This window comes from Epinephelus lanceolatus, chromosome 1, assembly GCF_041903045.1.
Source record: "Epinephelus lanceolatus isolate andai-2023 chromosome 1, ASM4190304v1, whole genome shotgun sequence".
In the NCBI taxonomy this organism is placed as follows: domain Eukaryota; kingdom Metazoa; phylum Chordata; class Actinopteri; order Perciformes; family Serranidae; genus Epinephelus; species Epinephelus lanceolatus.
Genome location: NC_135734.1, coordinates 13897844 through 13919113, shown reverse-complemented (window position 1 = coordinate 13919113; position 21270 = coordinate 13897844). Strand labels below are relative to the sequence as shown.

The window sequence follows — 21270 nt, the reverse complement described above, 5'->3', positions numbered from 1 at the left end:
CTCAGCTCGGTTCAACCTCCTCTTGTCAAATCTTTCTTCTCTGTCTGTGCACAGCAGTAAGAGTGAAAGAAGAGGGCGTGGCTGACACACCTGACACACTACACTGACATGCTTCACGCTACATGCTTCAATGCTTAGTGGAAAAGCTGTTACAAACACACATCAACATGAGTGTATTCTCCTGTGGATTACACACTACCATGAAACACTGCGAGAAGGCCATTATGTAAATCAAATGATATGGATGTCTCTGATGCACAGGAACATTACAGGAATTTATATTTTTCCATTGATATCAACTAAAAATTCCAGCTGATGATTCTATGTGTGTGGAAAAAGAGGTAAAACGCTGCCTGTTAAGCTCAAGAGACTGTCTTTGCCAGTGTCACTTAAAGTGATCTGGTGAGCAGATGCTGCAGTCAAGTCAAGTCAAGTTTATTTGTACAGCCCACTTCCACATACAATGTCTCAGTGTGCTTTATAGGCCCTCAAGAGCAACGTTTCCTGCCCAACCACTCTAGACAGACAAGAGAAAAACTTCAAAAACACCACAGCACATGAGGAAAAAAATGGAAGAAACATCAAGAGAGGAAATTCAAAAAGGAGATCCCTCCTCTTCAAAAACATTGCTACAATTGACTGCTACAGGAGCTATACTGTAGGTGAGAGATAAGACATTTACAAAGAATGAATGAAACGTTTTTACAGTAGCAGAGAAAAAATAAAAAGGAATATAATGCAACAAGAGATTTATAGTACAGTAAATACATAATAGGAAGTCCAGTAAAATAATTCAAATGATAGGAACTAATATCAGTTCTTGTTTCAGGTCAGAGGTGTCATGTCATGTCATGAGCCAGGAAGGATAACTTGAGTGACTTTTATTACAACTAATTCAATTAATGGCTGACAAAAATACAACATGGTCATTGGTCACATATTTTCTGACTCCATTGGGTTGATGAGCATCGCCTAGACGCCTTGATCTGCACGCTATGCTTTATGGGATACTGAGGTATTTTCAGCTACATTTCTCCACCACATATGGAGCAGCCATTGGAGCAGCATCTCATGTCGATGACTTATGATGGGGTGGCAGAAACCTCATGTTTCCTCTGTAATGGTTTTAACAGCTTAGCAGAGCATTCAATTGTGTTACCGAACGTGCGGCTCAAACATATGGCCGTTCTAATCTGGAGAGGCTTTATGGAGAATTCACAAAGTTAAAGTGTGTGTGTGTGTGTGTGTGTGTGTGTGTGTGTGTGTACGTGGGGTGTGGGGTGGTGGTGGAAGGGGCACCATATGGGCCATGTTCATAGCAACAAGGTCCATGCGGTGCTGCATGAGGGAATTTGAGATGTAAAACCATGGTGATGATACAAACCTCAGGAAGCAACTAAAGGGTGAGGAGTGGGACTAAATACATTTACAGACGGGAGCTGTTTATCGGTCAGTTTACAGATATATATATATTGTTCAACAATGTTCAACAGCCAAGTCAATTATAAATGCAAAAATGCAAAACATTCACTGATTTCAGCTTCTCATATGCGACGATTCAGTTTTTTCTTTTTGTTAACAGAATATATTTGGGTTTTGGATTGTTGGTCAGATTAAAAAAAGCAATATGATTATGTCATTTTTGGCTGCAGGAACTGTTGTTTAGGGCTGCAACAAACAATTGTTGTTGTTTTTTTTTCACAGCAGACATTTTGAGTTGTCAATGTAGGAAAAGCACAGGTTTTACAAATAACACAGTAATGATGTCTCTGTTGTATTTAAGTGTCTCAGTGAAAATGACAGTGAGTCTCTTTAGACCTGGTATTAACATGCATCTTGGGTGATCCAATCACAAGTGGACAGCGCTAAATACAAGTGTAAACCCCCATCAAGACTCACGATGATCTGATCACTCAAATCACTTTCCTAGGTGGTCTGAGACGCATTTGACCAATGCTAATGCACTCTGATGTGTCCCTGACGTGGATTACATCATCAATGCAGGACGTGGTGGTTGTTTTGGTGACAGCATGCTAACGCTCTATAACTTGACCATTTTACAACAAACTGGACAAAGTGTTGCATGCCTGTCCGTTGTTTTGCCCTATGGAGGGAGATATGTTAAATTCTGCTGATGGCGATATCTTCGGCTTTACCGAAGATATTGCTACTTACAGAGTGTGGATGTTTTAACTGTGCGCAGGGCCCTTTGCCCTCCTAGCGTAAGTGACATGGGCAGTAACGAAATCTGAACACAAGCAGTCAGCTAGAGGCGTATGATAGATACAGGTGTGAGCGCCGATGTGTTTCCACTTGTATTTACCGTAACACATGCTAATACAAGGCATGAACAGGCTCAGTGAGCCAGCATGCACGATACCAGGACCCTAAAATCAAAGTAGCTAAATGTCAAGTCAAAATATCTTCCATGAAAAAGGCCTGTTATATTTTTATCATTGATTGGTCTCATTTATTCAAGTGATCACTATAATAAATGAGGACATAGAGTAAGTTCCCAGAGCAGAAGGTGACGTCTTCAAATGTTTAGTTTTGTTCAACCAGCAATCTAAAACCCACAAATGTTCCATTTACAATATGAAACAGGAGTAGTTGGAGAAGCTGGAACCAGAGAATGTTTGACCTTTTTATTTGCTAAAAGATTTAACAGATTTTATTCTTTGTCAGTCCAGTCATCGTTTCAGCCTGATTATATGATTTACTGAAATATCATCACACAAACAGATTAAATCAATCATTACTTGCGACCATGTTCATTTGCACAACTCACATATACCACTACAAGTGAGCTCAGTCTGTTGACAGAAAGTAGAAAGCAAAGTCAGCTAGGGTAAACAGAAACTTGGATCAAATGGCAGTGGACTCACTGGTGTGCAGAGTCTAAGGCACGTGCTGCAGGCAGTCGGACTGCAGCTACTTCCACTTGGCATTTCTTAATAATTCAGTGAACAGCACAGTGACCTGACCACTACTTACTCCTCTCCCTCCACCACTGTCATCTCTTTGTGTTGTTTTACTTTAAGACACAAGCTGCAGAAGTAAGAAAACAAACAGATGAGAGGGAGGCTGAATTGAATCATCAGAAGGTTTGGTGAAGCACAGCTTTAAAGCCAGAAGAGGTCCAGAGCCCACCTGCAGTTCACTGTGGACTTGAAAGTGAGGTGGCTCAGCTACCCAGCTGACGGTGCGTGTCTGTGTGGAGGTGTGCGCTCGAGTCTCATCTAAATTATTCAGTCTGTTTTGTACACAAGGCTTCAATGCATCCTCAGTGTTTATGTGGGGGTCTGTGTGCACGGGAAATTAGACACATGAGATGTTATATAATACTTGTCATTCATTTCCAAAAACGTTAAAAAAAAAAATATGAATGCTGTTGTTGTGTTTCTGTGTGACATGGACGGCAGAAGAGTCCTTCTTTTTTGTAGTGTAAAACTAAGTCTGTGGCCTGGAGCGCTGGCTGGAGATCAGAGTACAGCTCCTCTGCAACAGTTAATGAGCTTTTAAATAGATAGGCTAAATCAGCTTCCTTCCTGTCTCTGTCAATGCTGCATGTACACACATGCATGAATAACTGCTCGCGTAAGCGCAGTGACACATATGGGCTGCACACACACACACACACACACACACACACACACACACACACACACACAGCCAGTGATTTCCAGCCCTGAAGGATAGATTTGGTGATATTTTTCATTTTTGTTATTGTCAAGAAATCCAACAAAAAAATCAAAACCAGCAAAGAACTAATTCTTCGAACAAGTACTGTCTGTGTATCCAAAGCCTGATATTGATCAGTCTTCCTCTACTGTGTCCAAAAACTTGAAAAAACACATCAGTAGACCACATTGTTCTACTGGCTGACACGTTCCTTCATTGTAATGGACATACACTGTACTTAATATGCCACTAGGGCTGCAACCCACAATTATTTTCATTATGCATTCATCTGCCAATTATTCTATCAATTTATTGTTTATTCTATAAAATATCAGAAAACAGTGAAAGGTTCTTGTTATAATTATCCATGATTTTCTAAAACTCATAGATCATCAGCTTACTATCATGTATGACAAAGAACAGCATCAAACAATCACATTTCACAAGCAGAAAATTGGCTAAATGTGGTATTTTTGCTGAGAAAAATGACAAACAATGTATCATTTATCAAATTAGTTGACGGTTAACTGTCAGTTGATCGATTAATTTAACTATTTCAGCTCTAGATCCCACATACACCATCCAGCTGCCATAAATACTCATTACTGTACTTATTACCTCTGCTTAAGAGGTTATGTTTTTGGTTCAGTTTGTTGGTTTGTTTGTCTGTTTTTCAGAGGGATCATGGAAAAACTACTGTCCCGATTTTCATGAACCTTGGTGGAAGGGTGTAGCATGGGCCAAGGAAGACCACATTACATTTTGGAGCAGATCTGACGGGGTGGATACACAAATTATTATTATTTTGTTTACATTGCGAGATAGGGCATTTGGCCTTGGTGGAGGTCTGCATTCTCCAAGTGCCCTTCTAGCTGTATATTAATGCACGACTGAAAATAGTCCCAAACAAATGCACTATTTACTTCTCTTTGTGTAATGAAACTACAGTCCCCAGCTGTTTCAGGAAATGAAAATGAACAAACGGGCTTGGGGCTGAGTGCCACAGACAAGGTTGTGAAGCACAGAGACGGAATAATGCATTGTTGGTTTTGGTCTTTTCGTGGAATTGTTGTCAATAAGTAAGGCACTGACAGACAGATAAAGAGAAGGCAGTGGTGGTGTCCGGGTGGTTGGGTGAGAGAGAGAGATCCCCAGCAGCAGTCCTGGCCCAGTGTGACTCACAGGCTAAATGAGCCAGGCGTGTTGCCCCCTGATGCTCTGTGACCTAGATTGAGAGATGCAGGCAGGACCATAATCTCTCATTTCTCTCGCTCTCTCTCAGTATAGAACAGGCTGCCGAGATGAAAACCTGCCTCTCCGCAGCAGCAGCAGCAGCAGCAGCAGCAGCAGGAGCAGTAGCATCGCAGACAGGCAGCGGGATGGACACTAGTCACTAGAAAATCCACACATCCACTTATCAGCCAAAGCAGTTACAGCAGAGAACGAGACAGCAATCAAATTAAGGAGTAAAGAAAATTACTACATGGAGCTGTGCAAACTGTCTGCTTTACTGGACATGTGATATGTTTGTAAGCATTTAAAGGGACTGTGCAGATGGCATGCATTATAGGCTCTGAGAAAGGCTGTGTGTCACTTGAAATTTATCAATAGTGCCGATATGACATCTGAGTTTCAACACCAACTTGCTTGTGGCTATGCTAGCGGCGAGGCTCTACGGTCAGCAATGACAGTCTCTATCGGTCTCTCTGATAACCACTATTGGACGGATAGCCATGAAATTTGGTACAGATGTGCATGTCCCCCTCAGAATGAACTGACCTGCTCTCTAGTGCCATCATTAGGTCCAAATTTTAATGTGTCCAATACTTTATGACCAATTATCTGCTAAATTAGAGACATTCCCATCACCGACTGTACCTTGTTTTAAGCACAGATTCATTAATGTTAGCATGCTAAACAGTATACCTGCTACCTGCTAACCTGCTAACATCAGCATGTTAGCATACTGGCTTTAGCATTTATCTTGAAGCACCGCTGTGCATAAGTACAGCCTCACAAAGCCACATTCATGCAGCCCTCAAATCGGCTGACGCTCTTTTCCTGCGAGGTACAAACCACGAAAAGTCGTTGCCATGTTATAGCCTTGTTATATTTATCTTGTGATAGAAATTTTAAACGGTCTGCCGTCAACGTCAAATGTTTCCCTGTGGTATCGAAAATCAATATTTTTCAAGTTAGTGTATCCAAGTTTAGATATTACTTTATTGTGACAACATTGTTTTGAGTATTTTTATGCAGAATGTGAATATTACGCAGTGAAAAAGCTATGTAAATTGTTTTGGAACAAGATCGATTTTTCTGAGCTTTTGCTCCGAAAAAAGCATCCACCAATCTAGTTGTGCAGAACAGAGGTGACTCCCCAACTTCAATGGTGGACCCATTGCAACCATTTGCAACTGTTCTAATTTCGCATTGGAGCCAGTATGACTAGTTTTGATGCGGGCAAGTATTTTGCATTTTTGTGTCGCTTATTTGTCACATCCCCAGTGTGTAAAGGCCTTACTTGTGGTAATTCTTTCAACTTAAGAGAAAAAACTTACAAAATAAATACTTTTCTACAAGACACTTTTTCATAATTTAACAAAAATGAGCCAAATGTCTCAAATGTTAAATGCTGTCAAAACACAGACAGCCATAAAATGTGTTTTAATCAAATCAATACAAAATAAGTAAAAAACACTATGAATCTGTCCTTTGATACCAACTATCAATAGTCTGTGTGACGGACACATTTCTGAGATCAATACCATGCACTGCATGCCGTCTTGTGTACAGCATCTGTACAAAGCAAATCTTTTGCACTCTGTTGCTGTCACACACTCACATACACAATAGAAAAACAGGAGCTGCAGACACTACGATGCCCACACACTCGCAGGCTGAGCAGCTTAAACAGTTGTAGTTCAGTGCTCTAAATTCCAGTCCGGCTCAATCACTGAGTCTTTGATCCCCTCAATGGCTTTCTTTGTGTCCTTACAGTCATGGAGGTTAAAGTAGGTGGAGTTGCTCTTTCTCGCTCTCACATACACACACTTGCACACAAATACAGACAAATACACACACACACTGCAGCCCACAACTACTGCTGTGAAAAAAAACTGCTGATGCATATTTTCTACTGTTTGTTGCTAGGGGAGTCCCATGTAGCAGGACAACAATGGGGTGATTGTTGCCATGTAAAAGATATCCATGAGAAGCTTTCAGACTCATTGGGGCAGCCAGCTGCTGCTCGCCTTGTCCTGTCAGCGTTGAGCAGACGGCGAACACACTTGATTGAAGTAGAAGACGTGGATAGCATCAGGGCATCTGGATAGCACCGAGCATTTTTAATAGCAAAAGAATGGACTCTGATCTAAAGTTACAAATGATGGAGCCTTCGTCTCCAGCAGAGGGTCAGTCACCATGCAGGTGTCACCTTACCACTAAGACTGTCACAGGTGACTCTGACTGTACTCAAAGATGTCTGGTTGTTCTGTCATTAGACCATCTGACCAGAGCAAAGCAGCAGCTGTCTGCAAGCTGTTACATTAACACTGAAGACTGTAAACAGAAGAGGACGGAAGTCGAGTCACATGACTTCAACTCAATCCTGACTCCAGGCAATTTCCTTACCTTGAGACCTGATACACATACGAAGAGAAGTACTGATGACAGGTTTTTACGTTTACTTTCCAAAAATAATCACCAGTGCTGAACAATAAGTCCAATGGACAGAAAATGAATTGTCAACAATTTTTATAATCAAGTTATCTTTTTTTCTGTCACTGTCAACTGAATTTGTTTGTGTTTTGGACTACTAGTTGGACAAAATAAGCAATTCAAGGATTGGACCTTGAGGTTTTTGAATTTGTGATGTATATTTTTCATAATTTTCTTTAGAAATAACTCAATTGATAATGGAAACAATCACAAGTCAGATCCAATATCTGCTTAATAACCTGTGGATTTAACTAAGTTAAAATTGGTACCTGTTTTACTACAACACTGTGGTTATGTGTGATTTTGCTTTGGCACAAACATGGGAGACTCGTGCAAACAGTTTCACAATCAAAGGCTCACTATTTGCACTCTATGGCACTAATTTTAAGCACAGTTAAACCTAACAAACCAAGGGCTTTTGCAATCATACCACAGCCTCAAACAACAATCCACACCAGGTTAATTCATCTGTTACTACACCTGCTTTACATCCCCGACAAATGCGTGAATGAAGTGTTGTAGGATAAATATTGTTGTTATTAATCTACAATTACTGCATTTACATTGTGCACTTAATTACACAGTGATTTCCCATCATCCGCTGCCTCTCACCCTGTTGAGTAAATTGAACACAGGCTGAACATCCACTCCTCCATTACCCAGGTTCATTATCTCACAGTAAATTGGTGTCTATTATTAAACAGAACACACACTCGCCTCTGCAGTAGCTCAGGTCAAAGCATGCCACAGCCTCACCCTGTGACACCCTGTTAATTTACTGATGTATGACACAGAATGAATGAAATGCAGTAAACTGTAAACACTATGCAGGATATTGCTTTGTTGAAAAACAAACTTTTATATCTTTTAGTTTCTACATTAAAGCCCTGAGCTTGGTTGTATTTTAAGAAACTAAAATGGAACAAGTGACCAGAAATATCAGCGAACTCTGCAGCCGGTGGTTGTGCAGGAAACACTGCCAGCTAGTTTGTCTATTCAAATCTTCAAACACATGTCATGAATGATTTGTTGCCTTTTCGTGAATGAGAGAAACACAGTATTGACTTTGACTCTGTTACTGTAATTAAAATCAATAACGTAGGCTTAATAAGCAAACATTAATGATGTTGGTTTCTAAGTTTTTCATGTGATGCTAAGTTTCACCTGTTCTTCTACATGGACAGCTCCAGGTATCTGTGTGTGTGTGTGTCTGTGGTGCAAGAGGGGACTGAGGCATCATTAGTGGCCTTATACATCTCCCCTGCTTGGCTCTCCATGTGAAACACAACATTACTCATCCACCCCCGGGCACCTGAGAGCTGCACAGCACCAATCAAGCTGCTGCACTGTGATTCACAGTGTGAGGAGGAGACTTGCATAACAGCCATATTCCCATTTCCCACAGTCATTCTTATAACACAAATAACCCTCCTAATATATCTGCTGCAGTTTCAGGGTTCAGACTCTGAGAGCAGCGGAATGTTGAAGGGGAGAGACAGCATCATTTAGTGTCCACTGAGGCTGCACACACACACGCGCACACACACACACACACACACACACTAACAGGGCCTCCGGGACGACAAACTTGACCCATTTTCCTTGGAGTGTATGTGCAATATAGCTGTGATGATGAGCAATGTATGACACAGTGTGTATGCAGGCAAATAATGTGGATCAACACAAGAACATGGAGGAAAATAAAAGACTAACACATGCCAGACTACTAACATAAACAGGCTATTGTTCACAGCATGTGTCGCAGTCTATGCAAATACATGGCTCTTTGTCCAATGCAAGCAACAGGGATAGTTGATGGGGAAATGACAGCTTGAAAAGGAGGTCAGTGTGTTTTTATCATTTGTTGTAGTCGTGCCCCGGATCCACTGCAGCAGCTCTGTCTCACCCAGCTGACACAGGACGGCTGTTTGTGGCCGATTTCATGGGAACACGGTCAAGATCCCACTCTTTAACTTCCGTTTGCTTTGATCACCGCCGCAGCTTAAACTATTAAACCCTCTGTATGGAAACCTTACCTTCGGATAGCTCCAGATCCAACTCCGCCAGCTGGTCCCTGACCTCTTTAGGCAGAGCCGACAGATCAACGCCGCGGTCGGCCATCGTTGGAAGCACAGCAGCCAGCGGGATGTTTGCGATATATGGGATGACGACAGGTACAGTCCAGCATGAAGCTCAGAGCAACAAAATCAAGATGTAGTAGTGGTGGTGTTTACTCCATCTTCGCGTCTCCCCGACACCGCCATGACTGTGGGAGATGGGAACAACTCGCCAGAGGAGTCTGTCAGTCACATGACCGGGGCTGACGGTAATTGCTGTGACAGGACAGTGGGATGAAGCAGACTCTCTGCTCCCTCTGCTGTTGTGTTTTTACTGCTGGGAGGAGAAACGGCATTCCTCCAGATCCATCTCACCTGCCGCCACCCTCCCCTCAGGTGGAAACTGGCTCCAGTTTGTGTACTCTCGTTTGTAACGTTACCAGTCGTAAATGACCGTTACACCGGAAAGCTAACAGTTAGCATCCGACTTCTCGAAAAATAACCCCAGTGTGAACTTTGAAAAAATACTGAAAGTCGTCTAACAATACTCACTGCTGTTCTGGAGGAGGTATTTCCAGAAAGTTAAAAAACATTTTAAACCACCTGGATAAAAAAGTCTGTTGCAAAATAAAAGAAATGAGATTTTAAATCCATTATTTACTGCTACCCTACAAAACAAAGATGGCTGCCGGAAATGACCCATTCTTGCTCTGTGCAACAAAATTAAAGATAGAAAATAGAAAGAAAATTAAAAGTTTTATTATCCCCAACATGTATCGTACGGTATGATGATATTATGCTGCAATGTAGGCTATTCTTTAATATTTCATTTTTTATGGTATTTTCTTATAAAATAATTTCATATATCTTTTAGTAACATAATCTGTTAATATTTTCCAGTGTTGTGGAAAACAAACAGGAATATTCTTAAACTCTTGCTGTAAAAACCAATGGCTCTTAAGGGACATATTAAAGTTGAAATTTTAATTTAACTGGTTAAAAATAGGCCTTTATTTCAGCCCCAGAAAATTTTTACAGGGATGGCAGGTGGATTTACCAAAAAAAACTTGGGGTGGCACACCAAAACCAAAAGCCATACCTAAATTTCAGGAAATGCTATTATGCTGTTATAGTATACACTAGTTGAAAACTATGTCAATGTTGAAGGATCACTAATCTCTATTTGAAAGGTATCTACCATAGACTGTATAACAACATGGACACCATATCTCCACTTCCTCCCACTGTACAAAAATGAAGCCAAGACAATCTGCAAACAGCCGTTGCCATCTTGTAATGGTGATGTCATTTGGAGCGAGAGCCTGTGCTGTAGAGATCTCTGCTATATTGAGTTCCTGTCCTTACACCCATCCAACCAGTCACAAGCAGCATAATTGATCGCAAGTACAGCGATTGATACACATAGTCCTCAATCATGTCATCAAACACCTTTTTATACCATCAAATAACAAACATCAAACTTAACAGAACCCTTGAACATACAGCAGCGTGATAAGAACTAACTAAAATGACAGACACCATCTTCTGGAAAAATGTATTTGATGTGTTCTTTGACACTTTAATTTGGTCCATGTTCCATCAGCTAACATGGAGGGAGCAAGGTTTATGACCTATATTGCAGCCAGCTACCAGGGGATCGAGATGTTTTGGCTTCACTTTTGGTGAGCTGTCATGTTGCCCATCTTTGTTCTACAGCCTATGATACCTGCATATGTATGCAGAATCTGTAGGCGACAGGACAAGATTTTGGTATCCCAAGCGTTCTGGTTTCTGTTTGTCTATTTGTAGTCCTATGTACCAATCACATTTTAGTGGCAGGCAAACAGTCTGTGTGCAGAAGTGGAACGGATTGGCCAGAAATGCATGTTCTGAATCCATAAGCTACATTTGCTTTCTTAAAGTTTGGCCTCCAGAGGTTTATCATCATCAGACCAATGACCGATGTGCTCAAGATCGAGGAATCACATGTTGATATACCTTGGTTTCTTATTTTTTTTTAGCTGTGATTAGTAATTATCTGATGTGCATAGACTAACAGTGGTACAGTTAACATTTTGAGTTTCACAACAATCCTGTTTCAATGAGTTACGTATCTGTATATACATTGGGCAATTCATTGTTCTTGAAGGAATACACTAACTAGAAACAAAACTTCTCAAGTTTAAAAACAGAAATTATTTTCCATTAGTTACATGAGGGGGCCAGCAATTTATCAGGGTGGCCATGGCCCCCTCTCACCCCTTGGGGGCGCCACTGGCCACTGTAGGAAAAGCCTGATGGCTCTGTGGTATTCAAGTGTCCCAGTGAGAGTGACAGCGAGCCAATTTGCACAGTACCAGGACTCAGAAATAAAAGCAGCTGAATGTATTTCAGCCATCAATTATATTATTTACCCCCGTTCTTTTTTTACTGACAAGTCAAAATAAAATGTCTTCTGTGGAAAAGGCCTATCATGCAGCAGACTGAATATTTTTGTCAAGATGGTTAGAGGAGTCTTAAACGTGCAGTAAGAGCAGCGAGACTAAATGATGCTATGTGTAAAACACTGCTGAAGGGGTTCTGCACAGTTGATTATTCTGAGGTCATCACTGTTGGCGACCCCTTTCACATACAACTAGTCATATGATCAATTCTTTATGTAAAAATATGAATTGTAGCAGCTTTAAGGGATTTAGAAACACAGCTGCAGAGCAGCAGTCAGTGCTTTAAAACAGCCTTCAGGGTTTTTTTTTTCAAGGATCGCTGGATGTTTATTTTCTGGAAAAACTGCTGCTTCTGTGTGACTCAAATGCAGCAACAATACATGAGAGGCACCAAGTGGGGGTGGGTGGAAACATGCTGATGAACGTTTCTTTTTCATTAATTTATTTTATTATTTGCCCGAGACAACTTATTCATTAGTTGAGACTATACACAAGTAATTTTTCCCATCCTGAAGCCTGAGTATTTGACAAACTTTCCATACAAGATATCTTTGAGACATTTTTTCATGTGGTTCAACCTGTGTTAAACACATACAAAGACATCTAAGCTCTTTCACAAAATAAAAGGGACATACTAATCACATGATGGAAAAAATAAACATCTCAAAACAATGACGTTATTTAAAAAAACAGTGGGGGGGGGGGGGGGGGGGGGGGGACATAATAGTCCTGGAAGTACACTGTGGCATAAAATAATTTGTAATTCAAAAGTTAAATTTCAAAAGAAGCACCTTGCACAAGTATTTAAGTCTACTTCATGATACAAGACAGCTTTTCAAATGTTGGAAAGCAACCAAGACTAGGACATCTGTAACTCTCGACAGATGTGCACCAATCACCAGTCCCATTCATTCAATTATACTCATCTTCACATTTTCTCTGGTCATCTCATCACTATAGCTTTCAACTGAAATAGACCAAACCCCTCTCAGTGGCTGGGCTACACACAACAAATAAATGCAAGAACATTGATATTCAATAGAAAAATATATTGCACTACTCTTTCTTCAACTGAAATGCCAGGGTATATGATTTAAAATCTATTCTGTTTGATTATCATTTAAAGGCCTTCTAAAGCTAACCATTTCAAGTGTGTTACATTAGGACTGAGGATGGAATCCTTACATAACAAGGACAATTTTTGCATCAGTAATTTGATGTTCTGAAACAGAAGAAAAGCAGATCAACGAACAGTGATATAGTATGATGAAGCACAAACAAACAGTGGTATTCTTCAGCCTTGAGTAATCCATGCAGTCAATAGAGTTTGATACATACATGACTAATGTACTGACATCCATTCCCAATGGGTTAAAACTGATGGTAAAAAAGTCAGGCACACACTCACAAGGTAAACTGTGTACACATCTATAATTTGGTTTGTTAAATATGCAGTCGGCTGACTAAACCGTCATGTGTATTTAAGGAGAAGTAACTCAAAAGGGGAAAAAAAAACCAGACAGAAAACTAAAAGACAGGTTTAAAAGTAAACATAAAAAGAGCAAAAGAGAAGCTCTCCAGGTCGCCTTTTACTGAAATCAGCCAGCCAATCTCTCACCGTACTTTCATTGCATCAGCACACATCATGTCGACGAGCTGTATCAGCCATAAAAATCTTTTCATACAAATGAAAAATACAAGTAAAATTGTCAGCCTGGAAAGCAACCAACCTCATCACAGCCAGCGTGTGGGACTAAAAGTTGGACTGAAGCTGCATTTTTTTTAAGTGAATCAAAATAAACGGATAATTCCGACATAAAAAGTTTTCATTCATACTTTTCATCCCAATCTAAAACCTTTTTCAACTGTCACGATTGAACACGAAATGACCCCAGACCCTGCAGAGTGAGTGTCCGACGTGGTTTTCATATTTACATACAGAGAGTGATGAAGCGTCTCTGAACAGGGAGCCTGCTGGGACAGGAGGGTTGACGGAGGCACTGTGCCGTGTCTTTGTGTGATTATCATTGGCTGTGAGGGGACGGGAGGATCATAGTCTGGGGGTGGGGGTGTGAGGGCGGGTCCCTCTTTTTCAAACGCTTTGCACCAGTCCGGCCTCCAAATGCCACTCGAGTTCATACTGGCTGCCTGCGTCAGCACATCATCTTGGGGTTGACTGTGACTGCGTCGCCATGACGACCCCTCCCGGTTGGCCCGATCCCATGCCGGCAAGGACCGACATAGCCACCGCCTCTGCAGCTCGGACGCTCAGCCCGTTGATGGTGGCTCCTGGACTGGAGGCCGGGGCGGGTGGTGATGGCCCATGCTGGATAACTGCTGCTGGGGAGCCGATGGGTTCACTGGGAGTATCCCTGGAGGTTTCCTCTCCTCCTGCAGCTAGAGACAGAGAAAGAAACATTCACCCTTAGAGAGGTGAGCGAGTAAAAAGAATGCATTAGATGGATGAGATGATAGATGGATCTTGATAAAAGAAGTGGCACAGTGCAGGAAGCTCAATGATTACCTAGGAAAGCCGCCTTCTTCTGCATAATAGTGACCGGGCAGTCTTTGTGGGCGAGGAGGAGCTGCTTCAGCTGTGCCACCTCGTTCCTCAGTAGAGTTACTTCATTCTGAAGGCAACACAAAACATACAGCACCCAAATCATACCGAGCAAGCCCCAAGGAGACCAATGTGTGTGCATGTTTAAGTTACAGATACAACGCTGCAGTGACAGGGACATAGAAGACTCACCGTCAGGGACACATTCATGTTGGCGAGATCATCTGCTTTCTTTTCCAAAGAGTTCACCCACAGTTTCCGTTTTTGCCTGCAGCGGGAGGCGGCTGCCCGGTTTCTCTCCAGGAAGCGCTGCCTCCGCTCGTCAGGGTCCATCTCTGACGCTCGCCGCCGCCGGCCTCCTGTTGGCTGAGCAGGGGATACCTAGGGAATGGGGGTGGGTGGGGCGTGACTACTTTTAGGCTACATCCAGACCCATATGTTTTCATTTTAAAATGCATAATTATTACGGTTACGCCAACATCCACACTACTCTGGAGTATTCAGATGCTTAAAACTGAGACTTTCAACAGTGCTGCTGTGCTGACCCCTTCTTAGTTTGAAAACTAAGGGGTTGCACTTGACGGGCACAAATGGAGACTTTTGAAAACCACGACGCATACGCCATTGTTCACTTCCCCACTGGGTCTCCTCGGTCATTAACATGGCTTCCTCTGGAGATGGATAATGCTCCCGGTACCACTCTATATGTCGACGTATTTGCTTTGCTTTTTGCTTTTATTCAGAAACAATTCAACATTTCTGTATCAAGTGTCAAACTTAAGCATTCAAGACTAAAACTCTAAATGCAATACTAACCTTTGATACTGAAATATCAACTTAACATTCCTTTAGTGCAGTCAATTACTGGTTCCTCTTTCCCCAAGGCATTATCTATTTAATGTAATGTTTCAGCGTATATTTGAGTTGGCTCAGAAACAGTGTTGTGTTAAGGAGCACAGAATATAATCAATATACTGTAGCAGTGACGGACTCAGGATCTTTGAAGGGCAGGGGCAAAAAGGAAAAAAAGGGCACCTACTGCATGACATGGGGACAAGAGGGCAGCCAAAAGGGCACATCTGCTTGTTTTCATCATTCAAGAGGGCAGCTGATAGGGCACATCCTCTCATTTTCGCCACTCAAGGGGACACTTTACACTTTAGCATGGCGTTTTCAACAGAGGCGGCACGGGGGGAGTTCACTATTAACAACTATACTGCGTGATACTATTAAAACTACACTTGAAAGAAAGACCAATAAAGAACCCATGAATCCACAAAATGTAACTTTATCGGTGTGGGCACCCACTCTGAATGCAGTGCAGCACTTTATTTACAGTAACCTTTTATAAAATTATCAAAGGAAAATGATGAAAACCACTTAGGCAGCAAAATCTGCCTCTCTGCTGTCCATCTATAATATCTGCTCAATTTGTTCCAAATATTCTTTGCTTAGGCTGACGGGGTGCGTGTTTGTTATTCGAGACAGATTCTGGATGGAGTATTATTTCAGGTACCCATATCAGCATGTACATTCATGTAAAAGGTTCCCTGTACACTGTGGGCACTTCCGTGTCTGATCCTGATTAGGATCTGTATGAAAGCGTATGTGGCATGTGTATTACCTGGGGCTGGGCAGGTGATGGTGCATCAGAGTTTTGAGTGGGTTGCTGGCTCTGTTCCTGTCGCTGGGGAACAGCAGGGATGGATCCTGCCCCCCCACCAGCCCCATCTTGTGCTCCTGGGCCTTGTTGAGTTAGAGCTGCCTTCAGCCTCTAAAAAGGCACACAGACGACACTCTGTGTAGATCATTTCACGCTCAGCCCGCTAAAAGTGCCGTTAAAACAGCTTCTTATACGACATGTTTAAAGTGTAGAACCTATTTTACAAATGTAACTAGAATTATTATTTTATCCTATTAGCTGTTTGTGTGAAGTTTTTTTTAAAAATTAACGTATGAATTCTTGAGAAAATGTTTTGTGAAGTCGCAGTGACTTTGACCTTTGATCACCAAAATCTGATCAGTTCATCAATCCAAGTGGTTGTTTGTGCCAAATTTGAATAAATTCCCTCAAGGTGTTCTTGAGATATTGCATTCACAAGAATGAGACAAACACACGGTCACAGTGACCTTGACCTTTGACCGCAAAAATCTAATCAGTTCATCCCTAAGTTTATGTGGACGTTTGCGCTACCCAATCCCGTTGGGACTTTCTTGAGATATCTCATTCACAAGAATGGGACGGATGGACGGATGGACAGACGGGAGTACAACCTTAAAACACAACGCCTCCAGGTCACAGCTATCACCAACACAGAGGCATAATAATGCCTACAAAATGATGCAAATATGACTGATCATCTCACCATCTTGGTCTCAGAGTGCAGACTGTAGCCAGATGGGGAGGATGACCCACTGCTGGCCCCGCCAACTGGAGGTCCTGGAATCCCAGGGATGTTAGGCACTGAGTTTACTGGCCTCGCGAGCTTCACATTACAACAAAAACACAAGAGGGAGAGGGAGACAGATAGAATATGCTCAAATTAAAGAAAAATCCTTTGAAGAGTTAAATCTGTTATGCATTTTTTCCAAGTTTTGAAAATGCCTTACAGATATAACTGAGGTCATCTGGGGACTGGGCAGTAGAGGGACTGTCTGCCCATTGGGAAGGTGCCTCACCAGTGGATAAGCGCTTGTTGGGGAGCTGTTGAAAAAAAGAAATATTAGTAAATGGCTGCTCCTCCATTCTGTGCCCACTGACAAAATACAGACTGAAAGACAGCACATTTTATTGTGCCAATGGATGATCTTTGTAAAGGCTAAGTGTACCTATCCTCTCAAGTCCCAATGAAATGCTAGTTGGAACAAAAGAATATGTGAGCGTGGTATGATCATGAGAGGGATTTGTGATTTAGTTTAGGACTAGGTGATACAAACCCATTTTGTTGCACATACTAGAAACTTTGAGTGGGAGTGCTAGTGTCATCTGAGGGTTTCCGAGTAGGTGCCATTGGGTTAAGATTGGATTGATAGAAAAGAAGGAAAGAACTGGGATAGACTGAAAAGTAAGAAGGAGCATGGGGAAGGCAAAACCAAGGTGGAACATCTGTTTGGACTGAACTCTCTCCGACCAGACCAGGCTGCACATTCTACCTCCAGCTACTCCCTCATTTTCATGTACTGGGGTGAGTGTTAGTGCTATATTTGATTTGAGCGCAGGCACAACTTAGCGAGTCTCTGCAGAATTGCTGCAGTATGGTTCTCCTTCACCTGCATTGTTAAATCATGAAGCAGAGGATGATGGAAAAATAAATTAATAAACAAACAAATCCACAACCACGCTCTTCTGGAAATATTGCTGACCTGACATCTCAACATGCACCGTCTCAAAAATGCTTTTTTTGTCGATTCCACACAGTGACTGGATTATGGGAGGATGTGATGACGAACTGAGACAATAGCAGGAAAGAGAAAATCTCAACAAAACAACCTGAATCTAAATAAAAACAACAAATAGAGCCAAAGCAGGAGCAGCTGCATCATACAGCTTTGCAATGATTCCTGTCAAACAGTAGCCCCAGTCACTCTGGGATACAGAATTCATGAAGTAAATGGGGCCATCTACAACACTGTATGCTCACAAATACATCCTCTGACCACACCTCTCTATGATGCAGTTAGCCCAGCCCTGAATATGTGTGGCATTTATATTACCAACAATCCAGGGGCCCAGTAATGACCATGACGTTATTTGTAGCTTGCAATAATCCAGATCTAGAGAAGGCATTTATGGTTTGACACAAGATAGCCAACAGCTATATGGCCACTTTGTCTATCCCAAAAATATCAAACACCTCTCCACATCTTTCTGTGAACATTTTCCAGGAATTACTTCAGTTTTAAGATGTTTCGCAAATACTGCCCCAAGCCTCATGAAATGCAACAGGAACACACTGTAGTTTACCCGAGCTGTCTGTTGGAGGGCGGCGCTTGCGTGATGACAGATGTTGGAGATGGCAGAGTTGGGTGCAGTGCGTCATTGCTCAGGTGAAGGGGAAGAGAACCTGGACGCACAATGGTTGGAGTGGGAGCTGAGCTTGCCACAGGCTTTGTGAGAATCTCCTTTGACAAATCAAACAACAATATTTATTTTCCACTCATGAAATGTATTTTGTCTGCATGAATAGGGGATCACATATTGATGCTCAATTCGCAAGTCTTATGCAAGAGTAAATCCGTAAAGAAGCTTGCTCGCCCAAAGCATTGTAAACTGCCTCTCACCCTTGAGTCTCTGCTGTTGTCTGACATGCTGGAAGAGGAATCTGGACTTCCAGGAGAGGAAGAATCAACTTGTAAAGGGCCCTCTTCCTCATCTTTTACTTCAGACGGTGTTTGTAAAGGTGCAGCCTAAGCAGAGAGCAGAAGATTCATTTCAGATCATCTAAAATAATAAAATGGTGATATTATTTTTATCTGATAACCCAAGGAAACCAAAAGTGCGCTTCTTATTCAACATGTGCACTCATGCTTTTTCTCACCGGGTGTTTTGTCCTGTGGTCGTCCTCATGTGCTTTTGAAAACTCCTGTTCAAAGGAGCTGGCTAGCTCATTGAATAGCCCAACCTCCTCACAGTTCTTCAGGAAACGTGTGGGTGTGGGTGTCTGGTCTGCAACAAAAAGAGAAGAAACATATATTACATTAGTCGAGAAGGTAATGGGACAGAAATAGTTCATATATCAAATCATAGTTCTATATCAAAACAGGTCTTCGGAGCATTGACAAATTTATTACTCTTCAGTTCAGCTTCATTAAACACACTGTAATGTCAATAGTAATGTCATTACCTGCAATGATAACAGAGTCTGTTCTGGCAGGACCAAATTTTAATGTCATTTCATGCTTGTGTTTGTGGACTGACAGGTGGTCTTCATTTGTGAATCTCTGCAAAAAATAATAAATAAATCACAGCAGATAAGAAAAAATAGTAGCATTGATGTAAAGAATATAAACTGTAGCATCAGTGTGTCTGCCATGTTGCTGACAAATGACAATGATGGAAGAATCTGTGCAGATATTCCACAGTGAAGTAGAGCTTGATCATTGTTTTACATATCTGGAGTGAATAAGTAGAGGGTGACAATAAAACTAAAGTCTAAGAGAATGTTGAGTAAGACTTGATGTGTTCAAAAATCATACCTGCCCACACCCAGGGGCAGTGCACACAAATGGTCGATCATCCCCCATCTCAGACAAATGTTCTGCAAGAGGGAGCAAAATAAAAGAGCAACTTGTTATCTGCTGTATTCATCTATGCATATGAAGGCAATCAAACAGCTGATGCACAAGTTTCTAAGACAATATATATAAGTGGTAATGGCTGGATGCTACTGATTGTTTCAGTATCGCAGTTTTTCTATAGATCATAACCAGCTTTAGAAAATGATCACCCAGAAGCAATTGGCTGATCTGAAAATACTCGAATGTCACTATTATTTGTGTGTAAGCTTGTGTTTTATCTTTCTAATGTATCAACCTGCAGCATCAGGCTCCATGACATGAATACCATGCACCTGTTGAGAACTACAGTCTCTTTAGCGCCATTAATTGCATATGCTCCCCTGTCACCAAAAAGACAGAAAAACATCCTGGTGACAGCTGGTTAGGAGGTAAACAGGCCACAGACTGACGGCCTGTTTGGAGCACTTGGTCTCAGATAACTGGGACTGGTGATAAATGGGAGCGATGAGGCAGCAGAGCCGAGGCAAGCTACCACGCAACCTACCCTACAGTGTCATCAAGTCATTGGCGCTAGCTGGCTGTCACCGTCGAGGTCGTTCGGCCGTGTAGCTAGCTTGGGTGGCTTAGGTTACGGACTGTGGATAGGTTAGTGCCAATTATTTGGCTAGCTCTGACTTTATGAAAGATGGGCCTTAGGCAAGCATAACCTTATCGATAACCCCGACGACATATTTTGTTTCCGAGAGCTGACAGCCATGTCATTACAACGACCGTGGACGCTAACATCACGGTAACTATTAACAGATATAGGACGACCTAATACACCTCGCATAGCTACAATTTTAGTGTAGCTACCAGTCACAACACAGCTAGCTAAGCTAATGCTACTCGAAGCTTCGTTTAGCTTACCTTGTGTGTTCACACTAACAGCTCCGCCAAGTTAGTAGCTTAGCGTTAGCATGCTAATGCTAAAGAAAGCTATGCTCTTAAACTGACGTGCAATCCCGAGAAAACATCACACGTTTCCTGAATATTGACTCAGTACACGTCGCAAAATGTCACATTTTTCGTTAGATGAACCAAATAGTGCCTGAACTCACCCGACGTTTGAACAGCCTCTTGACTCCCCCCTCCCTGCTCCGGACAGTGCTGCTGTGCTGCTGCTGCCTGGCCGTTGTTGACACTCTGACACTTCCATTAACAAAACAACGCGAGAGCTGGAAGCTGGCAGAGTGTTACGTAACAGGAGTGAAGTGGGAGAGAAACGTGAACGTGATGCCAAGTCTGCTGTTTTTTTTTGGTTTGTTTGTTTTTTTTATCTGAATCCTTGCACACCATCCGATGTTTGCATTAATACACCACCCTTTCATCATATATAGACAAATGATCTTCCGTTGTGTTGTCGTCACGCATCACTGAAATCTCCTGAACACACTCACAGAGCCAAACAAGCCTACAGCAGTTACATAATGTTTAAGGTTATTTCCGGATGGTTACTTGGCAGATGACATGCAAAAATCCGTCAACAAATCCTTTCTAGTGTGGCAGAGCACTGTCACTGCGCATGTCT

The 21270-nt window shown here is 41.9% G+C and overlaps 2 protein-coding genes across 5 annotated transcripts in view; both read right to left on the bottom strand.

The window, feature by feature from the left end:
- Window positions 1–9723, bottom strand: part of dip2bb (disco-interacting protein 2 homolog Bb) — a 53856-nt gene extending 44133 nt beyond the window's left edge. For both annotated transcript variants that reach the window (XM_033627106.2, XM_033627108.2), the window contains exon 1: window positions 9438–9723. In XM_033627106.2, coding sequence (XP_033482997.2) covers window positions 9438–9522 — 85 coding nt within the window. In that variant the 5' untranslated portion in view covers window positions 9523–9723. The remainder of the gene's footprint in view (window positions 1–9437) is intronic.
- A 2604-nt stretch (window positions 9724–12327) lies between these two features.
- atf7b (activating transcription factor 7b) lies at window positions 12328–20940 on the bottom strand. Of its 3 annotated transcripts, none has more exons than XM_033627423.2 (12): window positions 20801–20940; window positions 19659–19720; window positions 19307–19403; window positions 19001–19128; window positions 18744–18869; window positions 18427–18584; window positions 17073–17166; window positions 16829–16948; window positions 16087–16236; window positions 14655–14843; window positions 14427–14532; window positions 12328–14299 (listed from the first exon to the last, which is right to left on the bottom strand). In XM_033627423.2, the coding sequence occupies exons 2-12, from the start codon at window positions 19704–19706 to the stop codon at window positions 14064–14066; spliced, it is 1452 nt and encodes a 483-aa protein (XP_033483314.1). In that variant the 5' UTR covers window positions 19707–19720; window positions 20801–20940; the 3' UTR covers window positions 12328–14063. The 3 variants fall into 3 exon arrangements, with proteins under 3 accessions (XP_033483314.1, XP_078017505.1, XP_033483316.1); XM_033627425.2 differs by having other exon boundaries at window positions 13932–14326; XM_078161379.1 differs by lacking the exon at window positions 16087–16236 and having other exon boundaries at window positions 13923–14299.
- Window positions 20941–21270: the final 330 nt, after the last annotated feature.

Excerpts from the sequence above, each read along its gene's own strand:
- atf7b (XM_033627423.2), bottom strand. The coding sequence starts at position 19,706 with ATGGGGGATGATCGACCATTTGTGTGCACTGCCCCTGGGTGTGGGCAG. Across the intron at positions 18,870-19,000 it reads ACCACAGGACAAAACACCCG|GCTGCACCTTTACAAACACC; the intron begins GTGAGAAAAAGC and ends CTCTCTGCTTAG. Across the intron at positions 16,949-17,072 it reads AGATGACCTCAGTTATATCT|CTCGCGAGGCCAGTAAACTC; the intron begins GTAAGGCATTTT and ends TGTAATGTGAAG.